General features: G+C 40.0%; 1 protein-coding gene across 2 annotated transcripts in view; it reads right to left on the reverse strand.

The window, feature by feature from the left end:
* Nucleotides 1–25,036, reverse strand: part of RFTN1 (raftlin, lipid raft linker 1) — a 96,401-nt gene that overhangs the window by 62,838 nt on the left and 8,527 nt on the right. For both annotated transcript variants that reach the window (XM_062569292.1, XM_062569291.1), the window contains exon 2: nucleotides 23,650–23,805. In XM_062569292.1, the coding sequence (XP_062425276.1) occupies nucleotides 23,650–23,794 (145 nt within the window). In that variant the 5' untranslated portion in view covers nucleotides 23,795–23,805. The remainder of the gene's footprint in view (nucleotides 1–23,649; nucleotides 23,806–25,036) is intronic.

The raw sequence follows: 25,036 nt of genomic DNA on the forward strand, positions 1-25,036 counted from the left end.
CGCACCACACGCTTAGTAATGCTTGTTCACCAGCTCTGTACATCTCCCTACCCAGCAAGTAGTTTTTTCTGCCGCCCTTCTAAAGCAGCAAAGTTTCCCTCTTGCCCTGTATAGAGTACATAACAGACTCACTAAAATAATTTCTGTAGGAGCCAGGCATCTACCTTGCTAGCATCTATGGTCCTTACCAGAGCTAGCAACGAGCATGTAAGACAAAAGCAAGGTACAAGCAAAATTGTGGTGACATGGTAATGCAGTCATTACCTAACAACATCCACTGATTTCCTGCAGGGTTTTATAGCAGACCTGACTATTTACTTTCTGCCTTTACTGTCCACTTTGTGAAAAATGGCATTAACTTGCTCTGTTGTGCCTCACAAATCCCACCAAAGTGATCATGACTGCATGTCTGCTGGCAGGAAACTAAATAGCACTAGTAATATGGGAAGAGTGTATATTCCTGAGCATGTGATTGAGCAAATACATAAATCTGGCTCAAGTGCACAAGATTTTTCATGTTTTCACCCAGGGTATGTACTTCCTGAGCAGGTTTATGATTGCCTGTAACATCCCAACCCTGGGAACAGATAGAGTAAGGAAAGATGATTTCATCTTTTTGATACAGTTATTTCTGATCCTTTTATAGGAAGTCAAAGCATTTAGAATGAGGATAGTCACTTTTTAATTTAATATTTATTCCTTTTTACCAACTTGAATTCAATTTAAATAAGTTAAATTCTAGAGCAGATTAAGTTCCAGTAGAGCAAAACTTTGTTTTTGCATTAGAACTGATTAAAAAAAATTAACTAGAAAGTTAATTGTCAGAAGATGCAGTTACACTTTCATTAAAACATTTTGTAGGACTGTCAAATGCAGTAAAGTTTTTCATTTGGGTGATGTTGAAAAGTTTAAATAAATGTAGTATCTTAATGCTTTACATGATCAAAGTGATTAAACAAGCAACAGTTTTTCAGTGGTTCTGTGAATTCTTACTCCACTTGAAATTTTGGAAAGAACCATACACCTGGAGTTCTGATTTCTTACCCGCTCGTGCTGGCATGCACAAACGCAGCGACAGAAACCTCGCGCTCCACAATTAGGATACAAGAGCAAACCAGGGCTGCTCTGAGCAGCTGTGCGTACTTGCGTGTGCACCCACACACATTTGGCCATATTAGGAAAAGAAACCCAGCTCTCTGCTCTCCAACTTCTCCCTCGCTTTTGCCTGAAGCACTGCTCAAATCCTCTTTTCTGAATAGCCCACTGACCACAAATACTTTCTGTAGGCTGAATACTGATTGCTACATGAAGGACCGTCCTGCAAAGTCTCTTTTTTGTTTGCTCTAAGTCCTGTGCAGGCTTAAAGTGGGGAGGACACCAGCCCTGAGGGCAAAATGCTACCTCAGGGAGCAGAAGCAAGGTCACCAAGGCACCTCACCGCAGCTCATTACAGAGAGGTCCTGTGGACACATTAGAAATCACTTGGGGGAAAGTCCGTGGCAAAATCTATTGGGAGTGTTGTTTTTTTGTCCAAAAATGCATCACAGGTTTGAAAAGATCCTCTTTCCTTACTATAAATGACAGTCTTTACGGCACTTTTCACTAATTTGTTTGGAACAGCTAAAAAAAATCCAAATCATCATCCCTTCCAGCTCCTGAGGTTTGGTAAATCCAACTTGTTATTCTGGAGAGCAGAAAGCAAACTGTTATTTGAATATTATCAAAGGACTTGGTGACTGATCCTAGGAAAGCACAGCTATTCCCATTCAGTATCAATCTCAAACAACAACAAAAAAAGGCATCTATCACAAATTAAATTTTATTCCTTGTTACAAACATTAACTTACTTTGACACTGCATAAACTATCTGCATGGCAAAACAATGCAGCCATGTTAATCTCATTTAACTATAAAAATTCTTTCCTCGTTGAATTCACAAATAGTTTCTTGTCAACAGAAAAGTATCAAAGAATCAGAGTACTTCCAACAAAAATAAAAGCAAAAGCACTGATAATGCAACTTTAAGAACACAAAATCAGTGAACAGATTTCTGGGGAGTTTTGCAAGGCTTTACAAAAAAAATTATTTTTGAACTAAAACTTACAAGTCTGAAATACTAGAAGAGTACAACCAACATAGGGGAAAATATGTGGTGCTTCTGACCCTATCACACCACTTTAACTAGCTGAAACATACTAATGCTATAATTTAATGAGTTAAAAGCACAGCTCAAAGACTTTGGAGAACAACTGTATTATAGCCTTTTTCCCCTTTCTAATAGAGATTGCAGGGGCTGTAAAGAGGTTCCAGTATTTTGAGGAACCGTAAGACAGAATGTCTCAGAGCACAACTGTTCTGGCTGTCATCCCAGGCAAGACACTGATTATTAATACTTCATGTTGCTTTTTTGATTATGTTAAATGACATTCTCATTTTTTCTTTCAAGTTTCAAGACAAATACAATAAATGTGGGAACATTCAAGAAAAGAACAGTGAATATATAGGAGAGATGAGGGATTTAAATGAAGGATGAATGCTCAATGAGCTCCTAGTGTTTGCTTTTAGTGAAAATTGTAATACAGAACTTAAATAAAAATATTGCAAAGTTTTTTTTTTCCAAAGGGTAAAAAAATAGAAACATTGTGAAACTGTATATATACGCTTTGAAAGTGAGTATAATGTGTGCATACACATGTGCATAGACACATACACTCACCCCTTTGTTTCCTTTAGGAAACAGCAGATACCCACGAGTCAGATCTAAAAAGTACCAAGATAACTTAAAGATTCAATGAGATTAGACAATTTTGTCTAATCAACTTTGTTTCCTAATCTCATTGAATCTTAGTGTAATCTTGTTTGTTGACTAATCAAAGTTCCATTTCTGTATCTCACGAGAATAAGATCAGTATCTTAGGAACTGGGTAGCTTCCCCATATATGACGTGATCATACATAAAATGGGTTTACTTCTGGTGTTTCAGAAAAAAAAATGAAATGCCCAGGCCACTACCTCTGCTGCACACAGCAAAAAATTAGCCACTAAACAGAAGTTCAGCTACCTCAGTCAGTGGACAGGCACTTCCCAAGTGCCCCACAGCTTACACGGACAGCAGGGGGACGCAATGATGCAAAACGGGCAAACGAAGACCATCCAGTAGGCCCAAGAAGAGGTAATGGCTGAGCAAAGAGCAAAATGAAAGACAGCGGAAAAGGAGAGGGACTTGCTTGCCATTTAGACTTCATATAGGAGAAATACCCAATGCCTGTCCTTTCAGTGCTTAAATACCTCTTTGAAATGATTTTTTTTTATTTACACTTCCTTCTCTGCAAGAGGAGAGGAGTTGGTTCTAGTCCCTAAATTTATGCAGACCAAACACAGACAGCGAAGATAGGTCATTTGCATTTCTCAAATCCAAGAGAACTCCAACTGCACCTAACAAAATGGAGAGAGTCTTCAGTATTACAATATTTAATTATAATATTAACAGCCTTATTATCTATAAGAGCTCCAAAATGCAAACAGTACACTGAATCAGAGAGGAGTGAAGGGGCTAATTCTGAACTGCTGGAAGTGCTGGATTGCTAATTCACTTATTTATTCCCTCCTTCCCCCAAAAAAGTATTGCCCCCTGCTCTCCAGCCTTGGGACACCAAGTGATCCCAGTACTGCAGCTTCCGACGTCAAAGGCTGAACGCCGTTCGGTTCAACAGCTCGCAGGTAACGAGCACAGGGCATCTCATCGCTTACAGCGGGGCTGCAACAAGTTACGGCCTCTCACGGCAAGCAACCAGTTATCAAACACTTCAAGAAGCAGGGAAGGAGGAGCTACCCAGCCACAAAGGGAAAATAAAGTTTACCGAAGGAAGTTGGTGGTCTCGTAATTTGAGGCCCGATGCATGTTTTTTGTTTTGACCCCTCTCTAGCTAACGTGTTTATTATTTTTCTTAGCAGCAATGCTAAAGGATACCAACGAGTTTCACAGCGAACCATGCAAGCTGCAGAATCTTCTATTTATCTGCCTTCTATCCTTTTAAACATATATATGTCTTTTCTTCCTGGCATAATCCCCTCATTTTCCCTTTCCTATCCTCCTCTGTTTTATGCTTCATTTTGATGTTCTTTCCATATTTCTGGCAAATTTTCCGTTCAGATTTTAGAACCGGAGAATACAACAAAGAAGTGATTCTGAATTCTTTGCAAAATTTAAAATACACAAATTTGGACCACATTAAAAGAACTGCACAAAACACAGATCATATACTCAAAGGAATAAAAAAAAACCCTGCATCTTCTAATACACCCCATAATTATACGGACCTTATTCATTTTATCACATGCTTTGCTAAATGAGGAAAATCTCCTCTGAAACAGATTTTGTAGCATTTCTAAGCTTTCCAATTCACCATATCCTATTGTCAATAAAACCTTGTATGTGCTGACACTTCAAGGAGTTAAAAAGCAGAAAAGCTGTTTCAGTCTACATATTTCCATCCAAACCAACTGAGAATAATCTTGAAGTTATTGTTTTTATTCTTAATCAAGCACAGAAGAACAAAGTGGGTTGCATGCATTATATTAGGAATTTTTTTCCATAATCATGAGATAAGTATAAATCTGATTGAAGCCTGGTTTCCAAACTGAAGAAAGAGGATTTAAAAACATTTAGGGAAAGGGGGATAGAAAGAAGTTAATAGTAGTAACTATAGTTGAATAAATGTGATTTGATGTACTTTTTTCATGATACACTGAAAATTTTAATTAAAATCAAAGATTTGGTACAGCATAGACAAACAGGAAGACAAAACTGCCACCACAGTATTACAATAAAGGGTTTTTTTTCCAATTCACAAGGTAGTTGCTATATACTATTAGTAGTTGCAGGAGACACTAACTGGAAATTAGAGAGGATGTTTAGAAGTCTGCATTTTATAAATTCAGCCTTCAATGCAAAGATCTAAATTCACTGACATACCCAGTAACCTCTGGAAGAATGGTTTGAATTTATCAAGATAGCTCTCACTCCCCAAGCCAACCTGTGCAACACAGAACTGATAGTCTCCAGGGAAACCAAAATCCTCCTGGCAGATCATGCCTGTATATATTTTATACATAGCACTTTGCAGGATACATACAGAAAAGAACAGATAGCTATACAGGCTTGAAGGCTTTATTCAAGCATTACCTGCTGGTTTATGTTTCTTGTCACACTAAATCTCCAGTGTTTCATATGCATTTTCCCCTTCTTTTGTAATAGCTGCTTTCAGTCTTTCCTGTAAAATCACATTTAGGATGATACCGTGTGCCAAGTTTGTTTTATTTTTTTTAAAAGCCAGAAATGGATTTTTCCCAAATCTGTGACTAAAGTCCATATATTACCCTGTTTCAGATGTTCTCAATTCTTGACAGCATCAATAACATTCCTTTTTTCAAAAGGCAGTGGTACGTACAAAGCACTTAATATTTTAAATTAGAATAAATAAAGTATGGTACTGACTTTCATCTTTTTAATTTTTTCTTGGCTCAAAATACTTTAATTTTTAGATAAGGAGAAGACATTTCCAATTTATGTATGTTTTTTATTTGGATGAGAATTTAAAGTGTAACTTTTTAGGGTTCTTTTTGATGCTCCTTTAAATCAAACTCCTCTATTTGTGCAATTTTTTTTTTTTTTTTTTTTTTTTTGTAAATGTCTGTTACATTGTTTTCAGCTTTACTGGAGAAACTAAATAAATATTAAAGCAGCCAAAACACACAACATGCATTGTGCAACTAAGAAAGCAGTTTTACTTAAAGGCATATTATCAATTAGATTTTGAGCCCAGATTTGGTTATGTTTAAAAAAGGAAAGCAAAGTAAGAGAATGTGACACGATGAAATTCAATACAAATGGGAGATGGTCAGGGGCAGGGAATTTAAGTTCAGAGGAAAGGGAGATATGTCTGGATTTTTCTAAACATATTAGCTTGTAATGATGTTAAGCAAACATTTCTATGGGTGTCTACAAGACCCAGAACACCCCATAGGCTTCCCATGACAAGCAGAAATGAAAACGGCCCCTCTAACCCACGGAATTTTCTAGGAAAACTCCAAAATTTCAAAAAGGAGTAAAACGTACATTAGATCTGTCTTCCTCTCTACTCGTTAGACGTGCTCGGGGACTGCAGTGAAAGACCCAGTGCAAACACTCTCCAGAAAATATTTGCTGTTGCTCTCAGCTCTCCTGCCCCACACCACTGCTCTTTATTTAGCCGTACGGTTAATGGGCAAATACTCCATCCCCTGCAAGCTGGAAGAACACCTCCGCAAGAGGCAAAACGTGAATTTTGCGTTAGAGTCTCTGTCCGTCACACAAGCAGGGCTTAAATTTCACTGTCTTAGCAGCTCTCCTACCTACCATCCTCACAGGACTTGCTCTTGGTTGCAGCAGGTAGCCGTGCTGGCAGATCTCAGCTACCAAATGGCACGAAGGGAGCAATCCAGCTGGAAACCAAGCTGTGCTGCCTGTGCTGCTATGTGCCGGAAAAATGGCCTAAAGTAGAAGATCTCATGATCCAAATCCCAACTGTTTACAATGCCGCAGGAAGCACTCTCTTCTATGACGTACTTGAGTAAAGATTTTTATGGGAATATATGAAAATATATGGTGGCGGTAACCCCTATCAGGCAATTTCCTCAACAGTTTCTGATTAATTCAGCATGTAGAAGAGGCATGTGCTACTCCATCTATGATTTTTAGAATGACCACATAAACTAAAATTAATTCCAGAAGATAGAAGAAAGCTAGAAGAAACAAATGGATCAGTTACTTTGCAATGACTTAGGCAATCATGCCCTTTAGAAATGAAGTAAGGGGGAGCTGCATCCATACCAAAGAGGACCTACTTCACAGTCAGTGTCTTACTGGATCTGCTTGCTCTGTTGGTATATAAAGTGGGTAAAAGATCTGAGGAAAATTCAGACTAAATAAAACACTTTTTTGTGAAACTTGCACAACCTTTTGCTAATCATATCACTGTTTTATAATGCTTTTATACAGATTTCTGCTCAAGTGGTTTTTTTTCCATGAGCAGCATAGCTAATGAAGAGCGATTAGTCTTTTGTTCTCCAACCTCTCTACTGCCACAGCTTCCTATTCCCCTTCTTTTCTTTCCTTCTCACCCCTTTAGATTTCTTCAAACTGACGAGAAGCAGCAATTCTGTGGCTACACTGGCGCTACACATGGGCTGCCTGGCCAGCGAGCTGTCATCGAGGAGAACATCCGTGGCTGGGCTCTCCTTGCCTTTCCCCCACCAGGGCAGGTCTCTGTCCTCTACCCAACTGCCAGCTTCTGCAGAATTTTGGAGCAACACGGTTGTCTTTAAAACCTCTATCAAATTGGTTTGAAATCAACCAGTACATTCAAAAATTATTTAGAGGAATGAGACAGACAGACTCTGAGCCTTTTTTAAAAACAAAACAAAACAAAACAAAAAAAATCCTGTTTCCCTAGGAAACCAGTTCACAAACAAAACAGTAAAGTAACCCATCCCACTACCACCTCCAAACCCTTTGAATAAGAATTCCTTCAAAAATAAGGACCTGAAAGCAGAATCCTGCAGGAAGTATTCTGAGATATTTCCTTCTGTCTTTAACAGTGTATTTAACAGTGATAAGCCTTTCACAGAATATTGAAAACAACTATCAAGCAATAGTTCATCACTGGCACATAAAAGAAGTATGTCACTGCCAAACACACCACATCACTTCAGCTTGGCAAGCAGGTTTGATAGAAAGCCAAAGAGTAGTGGAAAAGGCTGTTAAAAGTTAACAAAGCACTTCCCAAAAGTACTGCTTTGTTTTTTTAAGCAAGTCTACTAGAGCAGGGGTGATGGATTTACTAAAGAAAAAAGTTTTTCTTGGCAAAGAACACTGCTTTTTTTGCTTAGGGCAAATTTTCCTGTCACCCGACAGAATCCGAACTCCTACTCCCTCGTTTCATAAAAATGTGGCCAGTTTCTGTTTTCAAATGTAGAATTCCCACACATTGATACCAAGAGCGTGCAAATCTATTGTTTAACGTGGGTCATGGGAAAACTGTCAACAACTCCATATCATTAGAATGGAACAACCAAAGTCAAATTATAAATAGCAGTATCTGCAAATTTGCAATAACATGGTTATCGAAATTTGTTTGGAAAGAATAGCAGAGCATTTCCCCCAAATGCTTATGAGAAAGTGCCACTTTAGCTTTATTTCTCTGTGAAAAAGCCAATGTAGTTTTTTCAGAAAAAGTGCTACATCTAAAACATTTATATCAAATGAAAAGGCAAGAGGCAGAGATATTTTACCTTCAAAGCTGCCAAAGAATGAGTTAATGAAGTTGTCATAACCTAATCCCAAAGTAGTAAGTATATGCAATAAATATGTAGCAGATGTCCCATACAACATGGATAGGATTCTATCATGCTATGAAGGTAGTAATTATAAAGCATTATGTAAACAGTCTTAATAGCATCTAAACTTTTCCATACCCTCTGGACAGGATCCCTTTGGATGGTCAGTGACATCAAAAAATTAATTTCATAAATGCACATTCTTAATGATTAAACAATGAGATGCAGAAGAAAATAAATAGGTCAGATTGTCTGTTCTCTTCATAAGGAATATAAAAGAAACTTTAAAGATGGTATGTATGATAAAGAGCATTCACAGCTGGCATACAACTGAACTGCTTGCCATTGTTCTGGTTAGCCGCTTCTAGCACGGGCACACGCGGAACACACTTGGGAAAGCGCAAAGCACAGTGCCACTATGCCAGGGTTTATACAGCCTTCTCGCAGCTAATAATGCAATCCAAATACTAATTACTAATACTAAATGTCACTGATAACAAAACTTTCCTATAGAACTAGGGCTTCTGAATAACGACTAACAGTAAAAAATGCAAAGAGGCAATTTGAGCTTCCACCAATGGCTCTGAAAAGGTTCCCTGGAAGTATCTGCTGATGAGCAGACCATTGTGCTCCCCAAATTTACTACAACAAAAAACAAACAAAAAAAACAAAGCCGGCAAGTAGTGCAAGAGTGCATATTGACAACAGAAGTCTTACAATTATAAAGTATTTTATTCAGTGAACATGTGGGGAAGAACAATGAAAATAATCCCACAGAATATGTACAATTTTATCTATTTGATCATTTGAAAGGCTTCATCAAGGCGTTCAACCCAGCTGGAAAAATCGGGTAGAAGGATCACAAAGACAGATGCTGCATCTGAGCTGAGCATTTGTGAGTAAACAAACAACAAAACAAAACAAAAAAATGATTCTGACACAGTTCCAAACTTTATGAGACAATAACTTAACAAAAGATCATTTTTTCTGTCTCCTTTTTTCATTCTTTTGTTTTGTGATTTGCGATAAAAGAAAATTCTATTTTTTTTTTTGCTTTCTAATAATCTGTATAATAAGTGGTAGTGAATTAACCCATGCAATTTAGCACTATTTGCCAATTCCTATATCAGCTGTTATTAAGAAATTCAGGAGACAATTGTTCAAATACAAGAACGCCAATAGAGGGCTTAGAAACCAAAGAGCTTCAGCAGTGAACTGATGTTTATTTATATTTCACCAGTACCCATGTCTTGGCTTATCTCTAACTTTCTTGAAATTCCACCTATTTATTTGTAAACCTCATACCTCATTCTCTTTCAAATTAAGGCCTTTCATCAATTTGTTTGGAAATACATGGCATCTTTAGGACTTCTCACATCCTTGATGTCTTTAATTTTTTATGTGCCACACAGCATGTGAAAGCTCTGCTCTCAGATGGAGATGAACTCTTTCAACCGATGACTGTTTAACACAGACAGGCAATATATTTGCAGTTTTTAACTCACCTGATGACTGTCAAGCTTGTCTTTAGCATGTTGATCAAGAGCTGCAGCTCACAGCAGAGGCTTAATGAGACTCTCTCCCCCTTGGAAGAACTGTTTCTTCCAAGAAAAATCTGTAGCTAATCAGTGCAAGTCTCAACTTGAGAGGAGGATCATTTTGTGGGAGAAAGAAAGAAAGGAAGCAGAGTGTTCTTTACAATTTTCTGTAAACAGAGTTTTGTTTATATGAAATAAACAGGCTTTGCAAAAAGCAATTGGCTGGAAAGCCTTAAACATGCAGTTTCTGTACAAGACTTTATCACAGTGTCAGGGTTACCATTTACTGATAAGAGTCATATCGTTTAGCTACAATGGCTGAGTAAGCCTGGGACTCAGCTGAAACTGCTCGTATTCCACCGAGTATCTGGGAAACCCCCTCACACTGCTGCTCATCTTAAGGGCATCACGAGCCTCAAGTCATTTGCAAAAGCATGACTGCACACAGATCAAGGGTTTGCTGGGTGTGAAAATTATATCACAGAAAGCAAGTGGCAGTTTCATGCTGTAATTATATCATCTGGCTCCTCTCGAGTCCAGAATACCACAGATTCATATGACAGTAACAAGAGGAAACGAAGTCACTGAGACCTGTGTTTTGGGTTAAAGACACAGGGCAAAAATGTACAATATATGTTAGGGTTGTGCCAGGATACCTGAACTAGTGCCAAAGGAGTTAGCTTGGAAATTCAAAGCAAGACTAGCACAGTGCTCAGCTCAGGCTAATGAGCTCTGCTCCTTCATATGAGTAATGAAAATCTCTCCAGACTTCCTCATCATTTAAAGAGAAGGACACAGTCTGGAGGCTAGGATCCATTTTAATCACCTTTGCAATATGTTATGGCTGTAAGACAGTAATGTTCAAATAATGTTCCACAAAGAAACTATATTGAAGATCTCTGAAATTGTTGCAGACTGACCACGAACCAGTAAGCAGATGTCAGAAGTATTTGAGATTCAGTCAGTATTAAACAGAGGGAACACGGGTAAAGGTGCATTACACCAGGCCTGATCTGAGATGCTTACTTGGTAGCACATCTATGTATTGTACAGGCAGACTTATTAAGCTACCTACTACCTATGCACACATACAAAGGCACTGAAAAATGGAAACAAAAGTGGCATATAGATGATGCAGTATTATGGACAGAGGATCAATGTATCTCTCCACAAAAAGTCAAGCTAAAGAAAATGCAGGTCAGGCAGCCACACATAAAGCTCTCCAATAATGGAAATGCCATAATAAGCCTTAACTAAAGCACAGTTAACACGTGAGATGCAATCATTAAGGCTGGTAAATTACATTATTTTGCTAAGTACAATATTCATAACTTTAATGTAAATTGCCGTCATAATTATGCTTGTTGCTAAAGCAACAATTTTACCTATTTGCAGAATTGTGCGATGAAAAGGAGAAATCCTGCACACTAGGAGAGGATGGCAAACTTCAAACCAGCTGAATGCTTTCAGGTTATTCTTCAGATACCATTTAACACTGATCTTTCCTAGAAATGACAGCATTTTAAGGTTTAAGGTAACCTTTCACTGTTCAGTAATGAAGCAAGTTTGACACACTGAGGGTCCATGTTTCATTGAGTTTTCCGATTTAAAAAAAAACATGAAAAACATATATATAGTCAACTATTAAATATAAATACACCCAGAAATGGGAGTTGACTTCCCCAGTACAATAGCATGGGACTGCTTGTGCACAATACTATGGATTTTATTCAGGCAGAGTTCAATAGAAGTTTTGTCAGAATGACAGCCATACTGCTTACATTTCATTTCTGTTAACACAATAAAATGGCAATATCTCCTCATCACATGCTATGGAATCACTTAACATAATACTGCGTACTAATAATTGTGCAACGCTGTCTACATGATTCTGTGATTCTGTGCAGTGTGCGGGCCTATACTGATGCGGATACACATATTTCATAGCTAAGGGTATTTAATTACATGGCTTTTCACTGAACAAAGTGTGCGCAAAGGGTCCAGACAAATGTTTGGGCCACACTATGGCCACATCACTACAACAACCTGTGTCTCCTCTCTTGTCCCCTCTTTTCTACTAAACATCCTCACAGCCAGCGACGATGATTCCAATCTAGGTGAGTACACTGGTTTTCTAAATACAGCGTTAAGGTGGAGGGAAGGGAGTGATGGTGAAGCATGTGGTGGAACAAGAGCATGATGCCTCAGGTTTGCAGAAAAGCAATGCTTACCACCAGTCTGACCACAAAAAATTATACCTTTGCAAGCAATTTCTTGAGGCCATCAGCTGTGGGAGAAACCTACGTAGCAACTAGCTATACCAGGAAACACCCACCTGTTTCCCCCTATGCATGTCTGTCTACCTCTATCCTGAAAACCAAGTAAGCAGAGTATATGACGTGCCACACTGATTCAGCCCTCTTAGGCTTCAGGCACAGAGAGATACTGCCGTGAGGCCCTTTCCCTGTCCAAACGCAGGCGATGCTGGCTGATGTCACAGCAATGGCACTGTGCACAATGTTGGGATCTCCAGGCCCAAGACCTACAGCAACATGGGTCCAGGTCATGGTGGCTTCCACTTCCCTAGAACACAAGGCAATAGGCAGCCAAGGTCGTCAGAGCAATGTCTTTCCCTTCCTTCTGTGCATATTGGTGCTCCTGAAAAGTCACCCATCCACTCATCAACTAAGGACAGCGGTGGCAGCAGCAGCAGCACAATCTCACTCCTGGGACTCCTCCTGGCTGTGGGCATCCCGCTGCAGACAGCCCACAGCACAGAGTACTCACTTTGTGTATTTGGGGGGGTGGGGTTCACAGGAAGGGTGTCAGGTACAGATTTGCTTTTATTCCTCATTTCTGCATGTGGCCTGAAGACAGGGGATCATGTGCAGGTCATGTGTCCCACAGAGGAGAAGGAGCAGGAAAAAGAGGAAGAAGACAGCAAGGGGGGGCTCTGTCACAGATGCTTCTTATGTCTTCCTCATGACCGTGGGTGCAGCACTGGATGCAAAAGTCAGGCTGCCCTGACCAGTTGTCACTAGTTAATCCCTGAGCATGTTAGCCCACAGGGAAATGCTTCTGTTGTAGGCCATACCTGCACTCCATCACCTTTTCTCCTATCTTTGTCCCAAAAGTTCCAGATCCCACTTCCCCCTCACTTACTCTTCACTTCCCTATAACTTTTAGGACATGTTGACCTTTTCTGAGAATAAAGCTGGTGGAGGTGCTGCTTGAACTTCTTTGCTGATCCATTGCTGTTTAGCTGCAGGTGTACCTTCCACTAAACTTTGAGAGTGGAAAAGCCTGAAGCTACATGCCTCCCAAGCTCCCATGCTCTCTAGTGTGCAGCAGCAAGGGTGCTGTAGCAGCAAGCTTGGGCTAGAGATGTTTATGGCTCCTCATGAGGCCAACAGATAGTTTGGTTGCTGTGTGTTCTGTCGCAGAGGGTGGGGAGATAGTTTCCAGGATTGAAGGATTCTGGCTGTGAAGACCCTCTGGGGCAGGTACATGAGGTGCAGAGGGCTGACAGCCCATGGTCCCTCTCTGAATGGGGTGCTTCAGCCAAAAGCCCAGGAACAGAACAGAGAGGCCATTTTTTCTGCAAGCTAAAAGGAAAGTAGGGAAGGAACGGATGCTTCATGGGGAGAGGTGAATGTTTCCTTGTTGAGAATAGGCGACAGTTGCATACTGCAGGACTTAATCAGCCTGCATTTCTTCCTTCACCTTAAAAGCCTCTCTCTCCCAAGCCAGCGAAGCAGAAGGACAGGGTTGATCACTCTTCCCTTCGCCCATTCTCCTGCCCTGCTCCGTTCTCAGGAGAGCAGAGCACAAGCACATCCACCCTAACCCCTCCCTTCTCCCGCATGGCATGCTGCTGCCACTTTTCAGCTACACTCTTCCTTAGCAACAAACTCTTTTCCAAGTCTCTACAGTTTCCTGAGGGCTATTAAGACAGCAGTCAAAGGTACCTCTCAATAGGAAGAAAAGGTCAAAAAAGGCATAGAGGGCAATGAAGACAAAAAAATAACTATGCTGACTTAAAAGGGATATGGGGTCAACTGCTACCAGGAGAGAAGGAGAAGGTGGTAAACAGGTCATACAGGTATTGACAGTCTATTGATTTTATTCACTGCATGACATATATATTACAGAAGCCGTGAACCACAGTTTCCTTTGGCACTTTGCCTCCTTTCTGTACTCAGCTCTACTGTACCTCTCCGCAAAGGCAGTGCTTGGAGGATGGCCTTGGAGGCCTTAATCATGACCACAGCAGCTTTGGCCCCACCAAAATGCTTAGCCACAGACCAACAGGCATTGCACTCATGAGGCTCCCAGTCATACTCTTGAGGGCAGGTTTGGACTCCCAAAATTTTGTCTAATAATGGCAAAGTCATGGCAGTAGCTTATAACCGAACTGTGTCCCTCCGTATCTACAAGTTTTGACCCACCACACTGTCTGTCCTTGGTGCAAAGGACCAAGCACTAGCCCCACCAGTCCAACCTAATCTCCCAGACACATTGCTTCCAGTGGACCAAGGGCAAAGCAGTCATAGCAGTGAAAACTCAAGGAAGTCAAGCATAGTCCATGTCTTCCTCCTCAGCTAAATGGGTATGCAGGAGAAAGGCAGTCAGTTCATCTGGCATGTGCTTGCACAGCAGCTGCCACAGCTGCAGGAGGAAGGCCACCATTCCCTCCCCAGTTCCACCTTTGTTTGGCCAGTGGCAAAACAAAGTCAGGACAACAAAGTCAGGTAGCAGGCTCAACAGCGAGATGTGTGAACAAGCAGGAACAGAAACAAACCAGGAACAGGGATAGGAACAGAATTTAAGCTTGCTTTCACATGTGAAGTCTTCATATAGGTGCTGATGGCAGAGGCAATGTTGTCATCTGCATGAAATAGATACTAGGGCAAAATGACACCTCCTAGAGTGACCCACAGAAGAAAGGCCAGAAAGCAAAGGTTTGTCCGATACCTTTTTGAGCTGCATGTAGTAAGATGTTCATTTTACAAGAGCACACCAACTTCAGTCCAAAGTAAAACGCTCAAAAGGCATTTAATGTAAGTGTAGGTTCCTTGGAGGCAACTGCTCCAACATATCAGCCTGCTCCTCCTGCTCTTAAGACACACACAGTCCAAATCAATACTAGCCAACACTGGGCCCCTGACTCTGACTCAGTAAGACAGTTATACGTTATGCTATATAAAATAGCTAAACATCTATATTGTTTCCATCACAATAGAGGTTCTTTATTGTTCATCTAGGAAGACAAGAAAAATAAATGCAGACAGAGAAATCCCACACAACCAAGTTACATTTGCCTGTGGGGTTCTTCTCAGCACAGTTTAAAGAAAAAAAATATGATTTCTCACAGTCAAGAGCCGGAAACATCAACAATTTCTGCTTTCTCTCAAAGGGGGTATCTCCACTTAGGATTAACCAGTTTTAAAACTCCCATTCCTATGGCTCCATTTACACGAGGTTTTAGCCAAGCAACAACTCCTATTTACAAAGTAATTGATTATGAACTCCTTCATTAAAATTAAAACGTCTCATATAACATCTTTTATCTGGCTGATGTCAAGGAATTTGTAGTAACAAGTCATAAAAAGATTAAACAAATTACTGCAGAGATTCTTTCTAACCACTTCTTTTCCATAAGAAAGCCATCAGGCATTTATTATTTAAAGTTACAAGCATGTGACCTGATCCTGTTCCAATTAAACACAGGGGAGGTCTTGTTTCAGGAAAAACAGGATTGGACCTCTCTGGCTTGAAGAATTTCATCATTCCATCAGCAAGCAATGCCTGTCTACCAGGCTTGCAGACTGCCAAATCTCACTCCTTGGCTTTTGAACAGCATCAGGAGGAGGAAAACCACACAAAGATTGGAAAAATGTGCAAAGCCAGAGGCAAAAGAAAAGACAAGGGCATTCGGAAAGATCATGTGCAATTCCTGAGCTGCTGATAGGATTGAAAGGTTTCTTAGAAGCTCACAAATCTTTTTATACAGATTTGTACCTACTTTTTCATGACGATGTGAGTGAATTGAAACTAACATTCATGTATGAGACACGTATGGTAAGCATCTGTTGTAAGAATTCAGTAACTACATTAAAAAGAAGCGTCAGCAACCACAGTAGATACAATCAACAATTAAATGGTAAAAATGACTCTTCCGGCTACCCACTCTTCAGTCTGAGAATGGAAAGTTAACGCAAACATGACTTGCAGCAACCATATTTCTTCACAATGTGGAACATACACAAATAGGCACAATCTCACAGACGTTCCTTCCCTCCCTCAGCCATTTTTATTTGCACACACCCACTACCCAAGGACTTGCATGGAGTCAGCACAAAAATAAATAAATAAATAAAAATGTTACATTGCTAGATATATTTGGGGTGAGATTCCATAAAAGCAGCTCAAGGAAACATTGACTTCCCAATTAATACTGCCATATGTGTTCAGGTTCTTTTTACCTTTGATTTGCCATGAGCCAGACAGATTCCCACAGTCAGAACTTTATAAGCCCTTAGAGGTCCATGTCCACAGATCACAAATCAGAAATATCGCTCCAAAGCAGATCATATTTGCACTCTTCATCATATCTGAAATTTCTAATATAGACTGTATCTAAGCTTCTATCTAGCCTACAAAGTACAACTATTATTATACAAATTAGCAGTGCCACAGTGCAGCTGGGCCTTGAAGAAACAGGAAACATGAGTTACTATTTTTGTTCTTAATTTCAAAGTGTTTGAAAGTTATGAAAAGGTACAGCTTTTATACAGGCATGCAACTAGGATATAGGATCGAAAAGTTAAGTCGTAACTTGCTGTAGATTCAGTGAGGAGGGTGCTCTAAGGCTAGAGCACTAGACCGGAATAGACCCTATTCCTAGTTCTGTTACAGTCATTCTATGACATCAGATAGACATCTTAATATTTTATATTGTAGCACAACTAAGTGCAACCATAATGCAAAACCTAACAGGTCAGATGTTCATATCTGTATGAATAACCCAGCTGGATAATCTAAATTTGCATACAAAATATACATGTGTATATATAGCACATACACATTCTCTCTCCTGTATGTATGAACACATCTGTATCTGTACATCAATAAAATGTGTGCATAGTCTACCATAAAAGATCTATATACAATCATCATAGAAAGCAAAGCTTGTATTTAGAAGCTAAAATATACCTTGTAGACTTTTACCCAAGCTATGCATTCTCAATTAAAAATCAACCATGGTAAAGAAGTCTGAACTATTTCTATTAATTATTTAAAGCAATTATATTTATGATGTAATTTACTGCATTTATTAAACTACTGACATATGGAATGCCCCTTTTATTTCAAATTGCAAGTTTTCCAAGATGTACAAATAAGTTTTATAAATTGCTATAGTCTGAATATTTCATTTTGCTGCGACTTACAGTGGCAAGTGAACAATTACAGATTACCATAGACTGCTTGGAGAAGCTGCAATTCATTTGAAACAACATACCAGCATTAAAGAAGCTGAGAATTTAATTTTTTCATGTTTGCATTAATGGAGAGGACTGAAGCTTAGATCTAGCAAATGCCTTATGCTGATTCTTTTTTATCACGTGCGTATTTTCATGCGCATATTGTCAAACAGTTGAACAGGATAGTCACGTGGATGAAGCTGAAACATAGGGGAAGCATTAGCAGATCTGAGCTTAAAAGCCATACTGGATTTATTCTGAGACAAGACATGAAGTATAGAGATACCACACAAGTAATCCATTGCCTTCTTCCGCTCATCATCCTACTGCTCTCAATCTGTTACATATTAATCTCCTCTGAAGCAAAGTTTATAAAAGGTATTTTTCAGCCTGTGTTAAACACTATCAATGTCCAATCTGGTTCAGGCTATCACTTCTCTAATAACCCAATAACATTTTGCCATGCTAACTTCATTTCATCACTCCTGAGGATAAAATGGTGGTAACAAAGCTGGTCAACTGGAAGCACAAATGTAGAAGGCTGATTTCATTTATGTTCCTCTACTTACAAAAGGAAAGCAGGAAATTAAATAACTTCAATAATGGGAAAACAATTGCTTTTACTAGTCTTAAATCAAATAAGAACACCTGCAAATGCAGGGTTGTAGGGTTTGTTCTTTTTTTTTCCAGACACACAGCCCCTTGCTCAGAGGGTTTTTTTTTTTTTTTTTTTTTTTTTTTTTTTTTTTTAATGAATGGTGAAAGGAAACAGAAGGCAGAAGCCAGGCACAAATAACGACTTAATGTAATATAAAAATTACTGGTAGGAAGAGATGGTAATCACTGAAGTCAACAACAAATACTACCTTCTGTAGCAAACAGAATTCCCTTTTAAAGAGTGCATATAAATCCTATGGAAAAACGCTTTCACTTATCCCCAACTTGCAAGCTTCTTAGTGCATGACGTTTCCAAGTTCCAAACAGATTCCTTCTTTCCTCTCTCCAACTGAATTTTCATAGTAAGTTAAACTATGCAGCCTACACACAACTGCAGTGTAATCCTAATTAAAGAATATCTCCATATTGAAATGCTTTATTTTCAATTTGAATACAAAAGTATGCCACTTCATAAAAGTTCGTTTACACATTATTTGTGTTTCTATTAGGGAAAAGCAATAAAGTCAAATAAATGCCCAGCTGTTTTTTGAGCAGTATAACTAGACACAAAAGATGACTGTATAGTATCTATAAGGTCATCAGCACTTTAAAGATATGTACAAAGACATGTTAATTGCAAAATACTACACATGTAATATTGTATGTAGGTACGTATGTATCTCAATCAAATGTCTCAATTCAGAAAGGACCTATGCATGCACCACATTTGGGACACTGGAAGTATTTTGGGCTAGGAATGCAGTCCTTAGATGACAATACTTATGCAAAACAGAGCAAAAGTGTTGAAATGTAGCTAATAACTTCACCATTACTACTAATTTTTGTCATTCTGATCTTTTTCATAGAATCATCGAATGGTAAGGTTGGAAGGGACCTCTGGAGATCATCTAGTCCAACTCTCAGCATAGCCCGTACGGGGATTGAACCTGCGACCTTGGCATTAACAGCACCACGCTCTAACCAACTGAGCTAAACCTGCCCACTAAAAAGAGACAAATTCTTGACAATAGGGATAAAAAACATAGTCCTCGCATTCAGAGTATGACTTATGAACTTCTTTGGGACACAAGAAGTATTGTTATTTCTCATTTTGTCACTCAAAACATCTGGATTTTAGTGGTTTTATAGCACAAAATGGCTTGTTCAGAATATAGCCTTTCTCCATTTAGAAAAAATTTATACCCCCATTTCATTCGCATCACATGGCTAGCATATGTTTCACGCCAACTTTATGCAAGGCCAAAACCTGTCGTAACTCATCAGGGCAATGAATTACAATAGGAATGTAAAGTGAAGCAAAAAGGTTCCAATCAAGTCAGTAAAAAGCTCTACACAAGGCTGGGAAGGAGGGGAGCGATAAATAAATATCAGATCCCCTGTTGCTCTCAAATAGTTATCATAACTGAAAAGAGGTGAAAGAAAAGAAATAAAAGACAAAGAAGATGCAGAGCTCACTTTTCCTACCATCTGTTGTTCCAAGGGAAGTTTTCCAAAATAGGTGAATCAGATCAAAACATAGCAGGAATGCAGAGTATTTATACATTTCTCTTCTAAAAAAACAACAAAGTAAAACTTGTCAGAGGAAACTTGCTGAAGATAGAGTAATCTGACACGGGACTGGACTACACAAGGGCAACAAGTTTTATAAGGTGACAGCGAGGTCGGGGCAGAGGGGGAGCTGGATGAGCACCCGGGAGCGAAACTACATGCTACGATCAGGGCAACTACTGCCAACAGGGGGAAGGTCCTACCCATGCTCTGCACCATCTCAAGCATTTTGTTGACCCATCAATAATGCCTTCGATTAACGCCTTCTCGACAAATAAAAACTGTGCTGATTTCATCAATTTAGTTCAAGTGTAGTCTGGCATGATTTCACCGGAGAGAGAGCAGTCGTCCATACGCTCTGGACAGTGCGGAAGCCTAAGGAGCAGCGCAGAGCATGACACTGTCAAGGGACAATACTGAAGACAGGTTGCGATTTCTTGGAGGACAGGTCGTGATTTCCTGTTTCCTAGCAGAAACAAGAACGAGAAGGCTCATAAGCAGACATTAAAGGGCCAACAACAGAAAAATAAGACGCCCACCTAAGGCTTTGAAATGCCTTAGCAGAGTGTTCTTTATTGCTCAAGTGCTAGTCTACTACAGATGATAACCCTTTGTTACTGTCAATTATCACACTTGCGCACACAGTAAAGGTCAGCTTGGCAGATCTAAGGGGTTTAATTCTGAAGAACAATACAGGTATCAGTATTCATGGCACACAGTGGAAAAAGAGGGGTTCTTCACAGACTGCTTTCCTTAAAAGCTTAGGAAATCTTTCTGCAAACACTCTACATTCAAGTATGTCAAGCCTGTAACACTGGGAAATGTCAGAATGAAGGTTACACTTGCAACCTTAATTCAGTCTTTTGCACACATGCATTATTTATACAGTACTTTAAGTGATCAAACACTGTATTTTCTATCGGAAATCTGCCTCAATCAGTGCACAGCAAGGCTTAAGTTTGGGAACGAATGAAAATTTTTAATACAGGAACGTATTTCCTGTAGGTTCCTTCAATTGTGCAAGTCAGAAGGTAAACACTAACCAAGGACAACAAGAAAAGGTAACTTACTGGCTAAGACAAGAGAGAAATGACCAGGAGGATTGAATTATATACTTGCTTTGGACAGACTGATGCTACGGGAATGGGTTCAAAAGATGCTGTGAGCTGATTTAATGGAGACTATATAGTCTTCTGCCAGATTCATGAGGTCAAACAGCTTCTCAAGGCTGGTACGAGGTAGAGGGTAGCACTTCATGGTTGATGAGGCGAGCAAGACTTCCCCAAGTATAGCAGCAGCAAACTTTTATGTACAGTTAGTTGCCTGTGAAACTGTAGTTTAAAAACATACACAACATTTCAGAAGTTGTCTTGGATTTTCTGGTCATCAGATTTGAGATTATAGGTTCCAACCTGCAAATGTGATCGGTAACCACATTTATATCTAAAGTCAGTGAGAGCTGCTGTTGGAATACATGAAATAACACTAAGTACTTAGAAAAAAACTTCTGTCAGTAATCTCTCTGTGTATTAGCTCCCTATTTGCAAAATGGAGATAATCACATTCTTCCAACCATAAGATTAAACGCTTGTGAGAGATACAGATATCAGAGCAGCAAACACTGTAGAGAAAAGCCTCAGAGAAAATGACTAACTGCCTTCAGAGTCAGGCTCAGCAGCATTTTAAATAAGGCCTAGAATAAGGATATAATAAAACACTATGCAGCCACTCATAGTTCAGTATGGCTTATTTTAAAAATGAAAACTGAAGCAGACAACCTGTGGAAAAGATGCCAGGATATATATGCACAGAAAGGACTACAGCAGATTCACAGCATACAGCCTCTACAACCTAGACAAAGTTCTTCTTACACAGCTGTGAGCACTTCATTTTCAAAAAGAGAATCCACAGCAAGGGTGTCTGAACCCCCACAGGCATTTGTCGAACATTCATCGTTAACTCTGGTTACCCTGTAGGGGTTACTTTTGAACTGTTATATAAATGAAGCAGTGATGCTGCTAGCAGAGCTCTCACCACTGAGGAGAGCACCACACCGCTACGTACTCGGTCGTGAGGCTCCGTACGGCAAGGACACGAGCAGGGACGGAGCTGCATCACCAGGAGCTGCTCCCCTGCCACATGCTGAGAGCACTTGTTGTTGTGGGTGATACTGAGCAGAAAGAGCAGGAACAGCAGCTCCATCCCACCCTTGCCTGTCTACCCGTTGGCATCGTCAGAGACCACAGTGACAGGGTGCAACGTGCCAGAGCAGAAGCCACAACTCAGTGGCAGCTGAGTAGCTTACGCTCTTCAGCAAGCCAAAGGATTTGATAAAAGTACCTCTCCTCATGATTGTCTGAAAACTAAACTTCTAAAACCATGATAGAGCAATCCAGGACTAGTAAGAACAACGTAGGAGTACGCTTTAAAACAAACCGATCCATTTAAATAGGGCTTAGGTTTTATTTTTTGCTCTGTGCCAGATGTGCTCTGTGCCTGAGGCAGGTCATGTTGCTACTGTGTGTACTTGTTCCTCATCCTTACAGTGGCAGAGATATATACTTCCCGAGATGTTAGGACAATATACATAGTAAAGCTTGTAGTGAAGAGGCATTCAGGTAGAACTGCGATGAGCCATGACAGAAAAGCCTATACATATATTAATTCGTATTCACTATACGAAGTCTTGTATTCACCAATTCCACAATGTGCCATATGTTGCAGTAAAGTTGTCAATCTATAAAGCTACAGAAATGAAATTTCTCAGAACTCAGAAAGCTCAGTTTGAAAGTAAAATAAGTAAGTGTAGAAACAATTATTACACGCAAAACAGGAGAAAAACAATTCTTCTCCGACTGTTCGGTGCTTTCAATAACCGCGACGCATCCCAGTCAAAGAGAAATCCGTGAAGGTAAAATTTCTCAGCTCCCACATTGCCTCCTGTTCAATCACCTTTTCCAAATCCTAGCCCACTTGCAGCAAACTTTAAAGAACAACAAAGTCATACGACTCTGGGATGAACTCACAGAACCACGCACAGCAAACAAGCTACCTGCAGCTCTTCGCCTTTCGCAGAGAGGAACCTACTGCTTCGGCTCCCCCTGCGACCCGGCTTGCAAAAGCAGAGTGGCGGCAGCACGCTCCAGGGCAAAGGCACAGAGCTGCACCTGGCATCCTGCCAGCCAGCTCTAACAGATCTTGGTACTGTGTTGTTTTATATATAGCAAGAAGCAGGTCCCAGCCTTCTGCTCAAGCTGCAGATTTCCAAATGGTGTGAGGAGTAATTGCTTGTGGAACAGGCTAATCTTGAAGCGAAGGAGGGCACAGGCGACGGCGTGAGCAATACTGGCAGAGCTGCTCGATGTCAATCAGGGAGGAAAGAAATGGAGTGTCTATGGATAGTCATATGAATTGAAACAAACCATTTCAGATACCAAAAAAAAAAAAAGTAAACGAAATGCCTGAGACTGGACCTCTCTCCCCCACCTCCCCCGATGTTTTAAAGCTTCAGCATCTCACATTTTCGTGTTTCCTCCCACGTGGATGCACCTGTAAGTATTTGTAACCACATAAAAATCACTTAGGTAGATTAGCAAAACTGAAAACACTGTCTTTATCCTCTCAAAACACTCCTGAGGGAGCATATGGACTAAAAAGGAAAGAAGAAAAAAAAGCAGTACTGTATATAACCTGCCAGACCTAAATTGCTTTACCATATGAGACTTCAATAAAACATAAATTAAGGCAAACTGGCACACATCTTTAGAACAAAAAAAAAAAAAACAATCATGGATAAAAAGAAACTGCAATCTGAGCAGCTATCAATAGATATTAAAAACTTACAGAAAATTCCAAGTAAGATCTTTTCATGCAAGTATTGTGACCGACTAGAAGACATTTACTTAAAAGAACTAGAACATTTTAAGAACTTAACTATTACACATGCTACTCTATTTAAGGACATTACGAAGCATTCAACTTGTTAACTTAGGGGGAGGCGAAAAAAAAAGGGGAGGTGTACTTACTATCATTTAGTGTCGTGAAGTCCAGGAATCGATACTCATAGCAAACATCTATCTTGGTTTCTACCTGGGGCCTCTTCAAAGTTGAATAGATATTACCAGGTCGTTTTTCATCGTGCTTCTCTAGCTTGTTCAATCCACAACCCATTTCAGCAGCTCCTGATACAAAGGGGCGAGGGGAAAGGATTAAAAAAAGAAAACCAAAAACAAAAAAAACACCAACCCACATTCATTTTGGTTTTCACCTTTGCTATTTTCCGTTTCCACACACTATAATATCGTATTAAGGTGACTTTTAGTTTTTAAATATAAACTATATGAAATGGTAGATTTTGAATAGATGCCAAGATACTGACTGAAATATTTAGCACTTGCATCAAGCCTCAGACATAGTATTATTTTACTGGAAAAGTGACAGTTTAACACATGCATTTTGCATCTTTTCAAATGCATGCAATAATATACTCTGGAAGACATATTCCGTTATGAAAAGCAACAGAAAACGCAAAATAACGATGCTAATGTACGCGTTGACAACTTAATAACAATTTTTTATATGCAATTACTACAAGAGCATATCGCGTTATCTTTTTACCTTTGTAACATTCAAATTAATATTTAGATCTGTAATTCAGTGCAGAAAGCGGATTTGTAAAGACAGAAATACCAGCACATTCAGCAAAGTACCTTCCTTCCTTCCACCTCACTTTTCCAGGAAGGCTGGGGGCGGAGGTGGGGGGTAAGGACACTTTACAGAGACCATCTTTAAAAGAGAGGAAGAGGCATACGATCACCGAACCGGGCTAAAGCAATCCGGTTCTCTTTAACAAGCAGCCAGTCTACAGCATTTTAAATAATTACTCCTAACAACCATTTCTGCCATAGGCCAAGTATTTCCCAGTACCCTGGGGATTACGGCGCGCTGCGTTGTAACCGCCCGTACGAAGAAACGGAAGCAGCGCTGGGTGAAAACACTCGGGGGATCGAGGAAGGCACCAGCGCCCCACGCTGCAGAGGAGGCCAGATCCTCTCGTTCCCCTGCGACGACGCTTGTCAGATCAGGGGGGAATTATTTCAACCAGCAGTTAGTACGAGAAGATAGAGATACACACCAGCTAGGCACCCGAGGGTTGGGGTTTTTTATTATTATTATTTATTTATTTTTATTACAACCCACTACACAACCTGCCTTTGCCTCCCAAAGGGCAACTAACACTTCGGGAAGGGGAGGGAAATGCAGAATACCGGTGACACAGGGTGCTCCCCGCAGGCCACCCTGCATGCTGCGAGGCCACTCTGGATGATTTGGTTTCTATCCCTCTCTTATATTGACTTGTAAAGCCACTTTACGAAGAGTTACCGCGTCCCCTCCTGTGTCTCGCTGGGACAA

This window comes from Rhea pennata, chromosome 2 (assembly GCF_028389875.1).
Source record: "Rhea pennata isolate bPtePen1 chromosome 2, bPtePen1.pri, whole genome shotgun sequence".
In the NCBI taxonomy this organism is placed as follows: Eukaryota; Metazoa; Chordata; class Aves; order Rheiformes; family Rheidae; genus Rhea; species Rhea pennata.